General features: G+C 43.5%; 1 protein-coding gene across 4 annotated transcripts in view; it reads right to left on the bottom strand.

Moving 5' to 3' along the window:
* The window catches only part of LOC149314311 (solute carrier family 9 member C1-like), a 157,128-nt gene that overhangs the window by 64,141 nt on the left and 80,899 nt on the right, over positions 1-12,088 (bottom strand). For all 4 annotated transcript variants that reach the window (XM_089520831.1, XM_089520830.1, XM_089520833.1 and 1 more), the window contains 2 exons: positions 9,790-9,887; positions 72-191 (listed from right to left, as the gene is read on the bottom strand). In XM_089520831.1, coding sequence (XP_089376957.1) covers positions 72-191; positions 9,790-9,887 — 218 coding nt within the window. The remainder of the gene's footprint in view (positions 1-71; positions 192-9,789; positions 9,888-12,088) is intronic.

Here is a 12,088-nt window from a genome sequence, read left to right as displayed (position 1 = left end):
AATACAAGCCCTAGCCATAGTCCAATGCTCAAATGAATATACCACACTGGTTTACTAAACATTATACTAACTTTGGTGGCTTTGTTGTTTCCTCTTTCACATTGTAAACCCAGTCAGACAGCCATTTCTTCATTGTCACCAGCGGTCCTTTGCTTTCCCAATATGTCTTTACTTCATGAATATTCATAAACCTACAATGTTTAAAGTAATATACAATTGAAAACAGAATACTGCACATTCCCCCAATTCTTAAAATTATTGTAATCCAGTATTAATTTGGAATTGCAGGGTGCAGTGAAGAGTACAGATAACAAACAGCAGTGTCATGAAAACACTAGGGGTATAATCCTGCATGTTTTTACTCAGAAAGAAATACAGTACTGTGCTTCTGTTTGTTGATTCATTTTTATCCTGCCCTTCAACCAAATTTATCAAGCTTACAAGGCTCCCAATACAACACAGCAGAAAAGCAATGGGAGCAATATTGAATTACATTTTTAAAAACTCTTCAGGTGACTGATAAATCTCATTTTAGAAAGCATTTTATGATTAGGTGGGGATTCTTTCCTGACTGTAACCACCTCATTCATTGTAAGCAAAAAGTATACTAGGGGTGAACAAAGTGTGCCTCATGTAATTCCATGTCTTTTTTATGGCATTACTTGTTTCTTATACTATCTTAAAAAAACTTTTATCTGAGTTTTCCTACATACAAATAGTAATTCTCCTTTAAATGGCATATATACCAAATTATTTGATTTTTGATCTGCCTTCCAGTGACATAGCCAGTAATCTACATGCTACTGTGGCGGCTATATTACTGCTTGCTGCAAATGCCATTGAATCATGGCCTGCATCAGCAATGTATTGTAAGACTTTCTGAATTTTGCTTATAGCCTTGTCTATGAGATATTTCTTATACCCAGAGCACAGCTGCCCCAGCAAACACTGATGTTGCAGTGGAACTCCTAATTACTAAGGCTGTAGTTTCATACACTTTCTTTAGCACTGCCTGAGCTCTACATTTGTCCACTTCTTTTACACTGTGACCCCTCCCTTAAGGACAACGGCCTCTAATATAAGCACTGCAAGTGAGCCATCCAATAGGGGCACTTTAAGAAATTCTTGTCCTTTTTATACAAATATAACTTTTGGGTGTAACTTATCAATTTTTTTAATGTTTAATATTCCATTCTATGTCTATTACTTCTCTAATCACCTCCAGCAATGTAATTTCTACTGACGTTGGCAATGGCCTTTTAAAAACAGATAGTATTGTATTGTTGCTGCTTTCTTCCTCATTATCATTCTGTAATCCATTCAGGCACAATTCTAAGCCTATTTGGACCATTCTATTCAACAAGTTCTTAAATTCCTTCAGTGCAAATAGCCTATGTGAAATAATTTATTTATCTGAATCAGTATTTTATCTGGAATTGTCTTCACTGCTATTTGGTAACTTTACGGCATCCTCCATTTCTGATACTGAAAGGGCTTCATCATCATTTAAGTACTTTGACTTTTTTTGTGAATTTTTTCCTTTTAGAGAAGAATTTCTTCTTCTCTAACTCTAATACTCATGACGTTAGGTTTGCTACTTATTACTCCTGTTCCTCCTTTTTGTTTGATTTCACTGATTTACTTGGTCTTGCATTCCTTCCCCTCTACTGTCTAATACTTAATTCACCAATTTTTGAAAATCATTGTTAGAAGAATTCCCTGTAAATAAATCATGTGGTTGGATCAGGTTTTTAAAAATCATTTGCATTAAGCAATTCTGTAATCCACTGCAGTTGTAGTTGATGTCTGATCCACTGAGCTACATTGCAATTAACTGTGTGGCAACAAAATTTAATTAATTTCTTTGCTCAGAACCTCTTTAATCATGAATTGAAAATCATTTGTACATTGATGCTGTCATAAGCTGCAACATAGCTTTGTTGTTGATTCAGCGAAGCTGACTGCAAAGTCAACAGAACATTTGTTAGAAGTCTCGTTAAATATGTTATGAAGGAAAACTGCCTTAACAAGATAATAAGGAATAACATTCCCCTCTGCTGATGTCTCTCTGAACTGCCAAGTATCTTCTGCAATTGCACAGAAACTCTGTTCACACCATCATTCTACCTGGTGTTTTTGTCTGCATCTGTTTCCCCCTGTATTTTAACCTTTGTTCCCAGCATGGTGACTGGAAGTGACTGGTGGAGTTTTCTCCTTGAGCCTGAAGCTCTGCCCAATGCAGTAATTCAGGTTTTCAAATATTATTACTTAAATTACATTTTTCTTCTTTTTAAATGCTTCATTCTCTGTCAACCTTTCTACTTGACTTACTGGGCCGCCTGTGTTGCCTGACAGGGAGGAGAGCCGCTGGTGCCGAGGGCAGTGCAGCCCTGGCAAGTCTTGGGTTGGCTGACTGGGCACTGATTGGCCGGCAGGGGGAAAGGGAGCAGCATTTCCTCCCCCTGGCGCCGGTCTATAAGTCTCAGAAGGCACCAGGGCAGAAGTGCTCTTCATTGGTGGGTCTCACAGGCAGTCGGGGCCTGTGATTGGTGGACAGGCTGGGAGGGGTGAAGCTTCTACCCCTCTTAGCCTCTGACTGGTGGTTTGGCCTATAAAAGGCCACATGGCGCAGGAGGACGGCGCCATTATCATTCAGCTCTTGGTGAGGCAGGAGCTGAGTGAGGGGAAAGCTGGGCTGGACAAGTGGCAGAGCAGCAGCAGCACCCAGGCCCGGTGGCCGGTAGCCCAGCCTGAGAGCAGGCCGCCCAACATCCAGCTGCCCCCTGAGGCAGGCATTACAGGCACCCAGCAGCAACAACAACAGGCCTAGCAGCAGCAGCCGCCAGGGTATCCTCTTTGCCCCCACTCTGATCTGGTGGGAGGATTTGGGAAGCCGTTTGGAAGCTAAGCAGGGTCAGCTCTGGTTAGTACTTGGATGGGAGATAGCCAACAAATATGAGTGTTGTAGGCTGTAAATCAGAGGAAGGAACCAGCAAAACCACGTCTGAGTATTCCTTAACTATTAATTTGCTTCAGCAGAGGCTAGTCATGCCCTCCAAGGTCGCCAAACGAGGACCAGGGCTGGCCCACCCCACTACGTGGGGCCAAGTGGTTCAGCCGAAAATGTCCTGGGAAGACTTGGCTCCCAGGCTGAGGAAGCAACGGCCCCAACCGGCTCCAGACTTACCAGCCCTCCCCCCTCTAGCATCTAGTGAGGATGCCATGGTGGGTTTGACCCAAACTATCACAGCTTTCCTCAAACAAGGGAGAAAAGTCAAGTCACAGGGGTGAGCGAAGAAAAGGGGGTGAGCATAACAAGATTCATCCACGAGCAGCTCTGATTCTGCGAGCTCATCCAGCAGCTCGTGATGATAATAATAATAATAATAATAATAATAATAATAATAATTATAGCCCACCTCTCCCCAAAAGATCAAGGTGGGTAACAATCATAAAATCACAATAACATAGTTAACATAATCCGTAGCCCCCGATTAATAACTACAAAACATCATAAAACACAATCAAATTTACTAAAATTAATCTAAAATTAATGCTTATTAAAAGGAGGCAATTGTGGGAAGAATGAAGCAACCACAGTTATGGGACAATGGGGGAGCCCATCCAGTTCCACCGCTAGCTCTACCACAACCAGCTCAGAGGCCAGTGTGATTCCTGCCACCTCCTGGAAGGGCGGCAAACACAAGGACAAGAAACAAAGGCACACTGCTACTAAGGATGCCAAAAAACTTCGCACAAAAGGCTCCAAGGACCAGAAAACAGGCATTGGTGAGTGCTCTGGTCCACCCTGGGCAGGGATGACTACTGGTTGTGGGGAGCTCTATTCCCTGGACTGCTTTCATAGAATCATAGAATTGTAGAGTTGGAAGAGACCACAAGGGCCACCCCGTCCAACCCCCTGCCATGCAGGAAATCTAAATCAAACAGATGGCAATCAAGCCTCTGTTTAAAGACCTCTAAGGAAGGAGACTCCATTACACTCCAAGAGAGTGTATTCCACTATGAAGCAGCCCTTACTGTCAGGAAGTTCCTCCTAATGTTGAGGGGGAATCTTTTTCCCTGTAACTTGCATCCATTGTTCTGGGTCCTGTTCTCTGGAGCAGCAGAAAACAAACATGCTCCCTCCTTAATATGACATCTCTTCAAATATTTAAACAAGGCTATCATATCACCTTAACCTTCTCTTCTCCAGGCTAAACATCCCCAGATCCCTAAGTCGTTCCTCATAGGGCATGGTTTACAGGGCCTTCACCATTTTAGTCGCCCTCCTTTGGACACGTTCAGTTTCTCAACATCCTTTTTAAATTGTGGTGCCCAGAACTGGACACAGTATTCCAGGTGGGGCCTGAACAAAGCATAATAGAGTGGCACTATTACTTCCCTTGATCTAGACACTATACTTTTATTGATGCAACCTAAAATTGCATTGGCCTTTTTAGCTGCCACATTGCACTGTTGACTCATGTTCAACTTGTGGTCTACTTGGACTCCTAGATCCCTTTCGCAGGTAGTTTCATTCAGCCTGGTATCTCCCATTCTAAATCTGTGTATTTCATTTTTCTGCCCTAAGTGCAGTACCTTACATTTCTCCGTGTTGAATTTCATTTGCTACTCCTCCTAATTTGGTGTCATCTGCAAATATGATAAGTATGCCCCCAATTCTGTCATCCAAGTAATTGATAAAGATGTTGAATAGCACTGGGCCCAGAACAGAGCCCTGTGGGACCCCACTGGTCACTTCTCTTCAGGATGAAAAGGAGTCATTGTTGAACACCCTTTGGGTTCGGCCAGTCAACCAATTACAAATCCATGTAACAGTTACCTTGTCTAGCCCAGATTTTTACAAGCTTGTTTGCAAGAATGTAATGGGGAACCTTGTCAAAGGCCTTACTGAAATCAAGATATACTATATCCACAGCATTCCCTTCATCTACCAAGCTGGTAATTTTATCAAAAAAAGAGATTAGATTTGTCTGGCATGACTTGTGGCCATAAGTTGCGCGACACCTGGGTTTACAGTGTGTGTGGGTGGAGCAACAGGCCTTAGAATTTCCAAAAATTTCACGAGGCAATCCCCCCCCCCCACCCTTCCCGGCCTCAATTTATCCAAGATGGCCAGGAAACAAATCCTCAGGGGTTGTTATGTAGATGTTTGCTCAAACCAAAAGTTGAGGAAACCGGGGCAGTCATCTCCATAAAAAAAGGCAAAAAAGAGCCCAAGACCCAGCTGGGGGAGAGGTCCTTTGCCAACTGAATAGAAGGTTACAGGTTTTCATGGGAGTTGTTGCCATGGCCTATCCTGAGCTGGCTTGGCACCTGGTCAATCACATGCTCAATGTCCTCAGGGCCAGGTTCATTAGGGGAGAGACTGCAGCAATAGCCTATGAGATGGCCTTCTGCCAGTGGGCATCCCAGAGCGATTCTGAGAGGTGGGACCTCATTGAGAGCAACATCTGGTTGCTGGAAGTCGGCCCACATGCCAGGCTCAGGGGATTTTGCAAGTGGGCGGGCAAAAAGGACCCGCACAGGCTTGTCTGTTGGGAGTTCAACACTGGCAAATGTGTTCAGCCCCAGTACAAGTTCGAGCACTGCTGTGAGCTGAGCATGGGCTCAAGCTCATGTCCAGAGGGCTCCCAGCAGCCCTTTTGACAAGGATGCCCCATCTTGGCAGCCTCTGGGAAAATGGAAGGAGCTCCCAGCTCTGAAGCCAGAGGGTGGGTAGTCTGAAATGAGTGTGCTGTGGCTGCCTAGCTGCCATTTCACCTTGCACCAACACCAGTCCCTTTTTCAATGCTACTCCTTCAGGGAAGCAGCCTTCCTTCTACAAGAAGGCTTTACTTAAGGTTTCCAGATTCCAGCATCAGGCCCTCACTTGGCATCTGATACCAGGAATGTCAAACCAGCCCGTGACGTGCCCCTGGTGCTGAAGGCAAAAATCCAGAAGAAGTGCGAAGCTGGCAGGGTAGCAGGCCCCTTCCCTGTCCCACCCATGCCCAACCTCAGGGTGTCCTCTCTCAGGGTTGTGCCCAAGAAAGCTCCAGGGGAATTCCGCATGATCCACCACCTATCTCATCCCTCGGGGGAGTCGGTCAATGATGCTATCCCCCCACAACTTTGCTCGGTCTGTTATGCCTCCTTCGACCACGTGGTCAGATTGGTCAGGTCCTGGGGGTAGAGGGCCCTTATGGCCAAATGCAATATTCAGTCAACTTTCCGGCTGCTCCCTGTCTACCCTGATGATTTCTGCCTCTTTTGGGGTTCAAATTCAAGGGCCAATGGTACTTTGACAAAGCCTTGTCTATGGGTTGCTCTGTCAACTGCATGACCTCCGAGGCCTTCAGCTCATTCCTCAAGTGGGAAGTTAAGTGCAAGGCCACATCCCCTCTAGTCACTGACTTCCTGTTTCTGGGGGAGGCCGGTGGTGATGGTTGTGCCAAGCTTTTGTCCACTTTCCAGAACCTTGCCGCTGAGCTGGGTTCCCCGTTGGGGACTGAGGAGACAGAGGGTCCAGCCATGTCCCTTACTTACCCTGGCATCCAGCTAGTCTCAGCAGTGGGTATTTCCCGCCTGCCTGAGGACAAGCTCCAGGCCTTCTGTTCAAACATTCAGGCCACCCTTTTGGCTTCCAAGGCTACCTTGAAGGAAATCCCATCCATTTTGGGTCATCTCAATTTTGCAAGCCAGGACATATCACCAAGCTGAGCCTTTTGCGCTCAGCTGGCTAGGATCATGACAGGGATAAAAGCAGCACACCATCACATCCACCTCACGGTGTCAAACAGGACGTCAGCCTGTGACTAGGGTTCCTCAAGGAGTACAATGGGTCTCTCTGTGGCAGTGCCCATGAGAGCAGGGACAGGGCCTTCAAGTACACTCAGATGCAGCTGGAAGCCTTGGATTTGGAGTTTTCTTCCAAGGCCTCTGGTGCGCTCAGTGCTGGCCTGCTCATTGGGTTCCGTGACTTCACATTCCTGGAATTTTTATCCATTCTGGTAGCCATTCACATCTGGGGCGAGGACTTGCAAACAAGTCAGTTTGCTTCTGGTACGACAACCAAGCCATTGTCAGAATCATCAATCGCTAGAGTTCCACGTCCGAGAGAGTCATGCTGTTGGCCCTCCATTTTGTGCTTCGCTGTCGCTGCAAAAACATCACCTTCAAGGCCTAGTCCATCCTGGGCTTCCAAATTAACATTGTAAATTTTCTCTCTCTCGTTTTCAGGAGGCCAGGTTTCGCCAGCTGGCGCCCGGAGCAGACCCCTCAATCACACCCTTCATGGAAGATCTGTGGGAGGTTGGAAATCTGCTGTGATACAGGGTATCCTGTCTTCACTGGCTCCAGCCACTCTTAGAGTCTACAAAAGAACAATTTCAAAGTTGTCTGAATTTTTTGTGGCAGCGGGCCTCCAGGCCCACTGGCTTTTACATTCTGACACGGTTCTTAAATTCATGGTTTGGTTAAGGGAGGCTGAGATGGCATCCCAGACCATGTTGATCCACTTAGCCAGTATAAGCTTCTTCTCCAAGCTTGGGGGGTTTGGGGACCTTTGCTCATCCTTCCTAGTTTGGAGGGCACTGGAGGGCAACACATATGGGTAGAAAGGATGGCAGGAAGCTGGTCTGTATCAACATTCTCACTAAGCTCTCTGAACAGATGAACCAGGTTTGTTGTCCCAGGGCCAAGGCCGGCCTGTTCAGAGCTGCTTTCATAACTACATTCTTTGAGGCTTTCATGGTGGGCAAGCTGGTGCCCTCTTCAAAATCTGATGGTTCCAAATGATCCCTGCAGAGGGAGGATGCTTCTTTTCTGGGCAATACTATTTGTTTAGTTCTCTGCAGGTCTAAATATGACCAATACGGGAAGAGATCTTCCATTCTGCTGCAAAGGCTTCACAGTTCCCACCTGTGCCCAGTCTGAACTTTATGGAAATATTTGGCATCCTGTGCTCAAACCAAAGGCCTGCTGTTCAGTCATGCTGATGGCTCTCCGCTGACTCAGTTCCGGGTCATGTCGGTGCTGCGCCTGGCTCTGCACCATGCAGGGCTGCAGTCAAAGGACTTTGGAGGACATTCATTCTGCACCGGGGTCGCCACATCTGTGGCAGGATGCAGCTTGCCGATGGACTCCATCAAGAGACTGGGTAGGTGGAAATCTGGGGCTTATGCGGGCTATATCCGCCCAGTGCGGGACTCTCATGAGGGCGAGATCACAACTGCATAGGATTGGAGGAAGATGCCGGGGGGGGGGGGGTGGGCTGCCTTCGATGGTGGTACTTTAGGCCTTGGATCTGCTGAGCATGGTTTCCAGCACTGCACAGCACTGGATTGGGAGTCCAATGGGGATCCGGGGGTGCTGGAAGCGTTCCGGTGTTGCCATTGCAGGGGCAGCACCGAGCAAGCGTCTCCAGTGACTAGGGGTGGTGATGCAATTAAATGATCAACTGGTTACTGAAGATGTGAATGGGCAATTAATCGGTCACCCCTTTGTCTTGGCTGTGACCAAGCAAATGGGTTTATTGATCAATCAGGGATTGGTTGATGGCAGATCCAGACGTCATGCTTTGGTAGACCAACCCTACTTTACAACTGTTAGCAATAAAGTTGTGGCCTTTTCCTTCCAATTGGTGTGTTCTGTTACATTCTTGTGGCAACCCCCCTTACATGGCAAAGCACTACCAAGGATTCTGATTCACTTTCACTTGAAATAATAATAATTTAAAAAATCATTTTAATACCATGTCATCTTTTATTTCAGAGACATGCTGTATAGCATCTGATTTGGGGCAAAGTTATTATTTTCTAGACCCACTATCTGTTGGGCAGTAGTCAATGAGCTAGACTCAGTTACCAAATATGGCACGATTTGCCTTTTCTTTTTCTCTGAATGCAAAGTCACATCCCCTTTGTCCACATCATTGTCTGTAGCCCTTCTTTTTTATGATTTCCATGAGTCCCTTATTACTCTTAATCTAATTTAATGTGTGTGAGTGAAGTGAAAAAAACATATCTAGCTGCTGAGGGAGGAAACAAAACAAAACAAAAAACTAATGGAGAAGGTAAAAGGGAATAAATGAACATAACAGAAAAACAATCTAGGACTCCTTTCTAGACAGCTGGCACATGGGGAACAACCAAGAGTGTGTACATTGCTCCTCCTTGCCCATTCAGAGAATGCATATTTGATATACATAGGGAAGATATAGCAGGCTGACAAAGGGAATGCTAACAATCTTTTAAGATCCAATGAGATTCATAGTTGGTTTTGCTACACCAGAAAAAAGCAGACATTCCTCTGGATGTTGGTTAGAACAGTAACAGAATTCCCACATAAATTCTAAATGTAAAAGAACAAAACACATAAATGGGTAAACTGGACAGAAATACTTCTAGAAGTAAAGACTGAAGTTATAACGTATACAGCAGAAACATAGATAATGAATGTATATTGTATTTCTGTACATATACATTGCTAACTTGGGATGCATGGGCAGTTAGTTATGGCCAATATAGCTGATCCATCAGATATGCGGATTTGATCATTTGCAGATCGTCATGCCCCATATTATTAAATGGCAATGATGTGAATGTGGTCACGCTGAAGCATGTGTGTAGAGGTTATTGTCATGTAATAACATGGGGCATGATTTTTTCATATCTGAGGGAGGTCACGGAACTGACCCTCACGGATCCAAAACACCAATAGTATTTGAAAGGCAATATGTATAAGTTTTAAACAATCTATCATATTTGTTCAAATTAAAATACTTACTTTCCTTCAATATCAACATAGCTTTCAGCAGCACCTATTAATGTTTGGGCAGCATCTTGGTTCAGCATTCCGTTGTTGTACTGCTTCTGATAACTGGCCTATATTTGGAAAAATAAAGCCCTTGCTCAATTTTTTTAAAAAACAATACTATTCTTTTCTTTGTACAATGGGCCCTTGGAATCGGCTGGGGTTTGGTTCCAGGAAGCCCTCCCCCATGAATACCAAAATCTATAGCTGTTCAAGTCTCATTATATACAATGGGGTAGAAAAATGGTATCTCATATAAAATGTTAAGGTTTGCTTTTTGGATTTTTTGCGGGGAAGGGAATATTTTCAAGTTGTGGATGGTTGAATCTGTGGATGTGGAATCTGTGGATACGGAAGGTCGACTGTAAAATAATATTTGCATGACAATATGTAACAACATAACATATTTGCCAACTAGTTCCTACACACACAGACACACACGCAGTCCTATGCTTATTGAGAATCCCTTAATTTTTTTGCTATTAATTTTTTTGCTATAGCCAAGAAGTATTGGTTAGAAATCTATACTATATTAACAATAGAATTGAATATACAGATATCATTTTGCCCAGAAACCTTTCTGTTGGGAATTGTAGAACAAGTGATAAATATGGGGAAATGTTATTCTACCTGCTAACATGTGCTAGAATTGTTTATGCCAAACATTGGAAAGCAGACAAAGCACCAAATACAGACGAATGGCTGCTCAAGACATACGAGATGGCAGAAATGGACATTATGACAAGTTGGATGAAGCATAAATAAGAAGACAAAGCAAAGAGAGAATGGGACTTATTTTATAAGAAAAACGATGGAAAGAGATAACAATTAAGAAATAAGATTGTAATCAGAATTTCTATTTAATGTAAGGAAAGAATGTAACTATAGGAGGATGATATAGCTTAGTCACAGGAAATAAGATCAAAGAAATACATACAAACAATAGTATAAACTGGAGAAAAATTGAGTTTATTCAAAAGAAATGCCCAAAAGTAGGTTAAGCAACTAAATTTAAATGCAATGAGAACTATATAATCTTGAACAGGATTAGAAAGTGTAAAATCAACAGTGAGAATAATATATAGATAAAACAATTATTAATAATACTAAAGGAACAAAAAGAAAAGACTCAGATGGTTGGAAGTTTGCTCTTTTATGTTATATGTTTTTTAGTATAAGTAGAGGTAGGTCATATTTAGTAGTGGTGTGTGTATTGTTAGGGTTATTGTCATTGTCGTTAAAGGGTATGTTATGTTATGTTGTAATGTGTCTTCTTGGTTTTTTTTATGTGTGTGAAAAAGCAACAATAAAAATCAAATTAAAAAAAGAGAGAATCACTTAATTAACTCTGTTAGCAGAGAAGACATGAAAATTCTGTGCGTAGTGCTCCATTTGTGATCAGGGAGGGAGAGATGCAGCCCCAGCTTCATCATGCCTGGCCTAAATTAAGAAGCAGAGCCCTCCTTCCAGTCCATCTGCCTTGGTCCAGGTCTCAGAGGGAGAGAAGAACTGCTGGACTTGATCCCCTTCCCCACCACCATTCCCTTCTCCTTTTGTGTTGTGTCTTTTTAGATTGTAAGCCTGAGGGCAGGGAACTGTCTAATTAAAAATAATAATAATTGCAAGTTGCTCTGAGAGCCTTAGTGGCTGAAGAGCAGGGGTATAAATAAAATAAATAAATATCCTTCTTGAACTTGTGATGCCCAGAACCAGACACAGTATTCCAGGTGTGGTCTGACAAAAGCAGAATAGATTGGAATTATTGCTTCCCTTTATCTGGATACTATATTCCTGTTGATGGAGACAAGAAATACACTGACTTTTTTTTTTGTTCCCACCTCACTACTCTACTAAGACCTTCTAGATCTAGTGTTGTTTTCATGCCAAGTGTTACCATCCTATATTTTTGTATTTGCTTTTTCCCGATATTGACATTAAATTTACAGTTTGCTAACTGCCCAGATAATCTGAACAACATTTGTCCTCCTCTAGTCTACTGGGACCTCTCCTATTCTCTAAGCATTCTTTCAGATTATTGATAGAGGCTCCGAGATTCTGTTTGCAACTTCCTTTAGTATCTTTTGTCTGGCCTTGGAGACTTGAATTCTTTTAGGGATCTTAAGTATTACTGTATTATCCCTTTATCTATTCTGAGCTGGTGTCCCTTTGCAGCATCATTTGAACCAGACAGAGCACCAAGGCAAACCAGATTTTGTGCAATTCTACATTTATTCTCTTCCTCTTTAGTATCTCATCATCTCCAGCATCTCCA

Source organism: Sceloporus occidentalis, unplaced genomic scaffold (genome assembly GCF_023333645.1).
Source record: "Sceloporus occidentalis isolate IW3139 unplaced genomic scaffold, rSceOcc1.0.p SCAF_4, whole genome shotgun sequence".
Lineage (NCBI taxonomy): Eukaryota > Metazoa > Chordata > Lepidosauria > Squamata > Phrynosomatidae > Sceloporus > Sceloporus occidentalis.
This window is presented reverse-complemented; position numbering and strand designations above follow the sequence as displayed.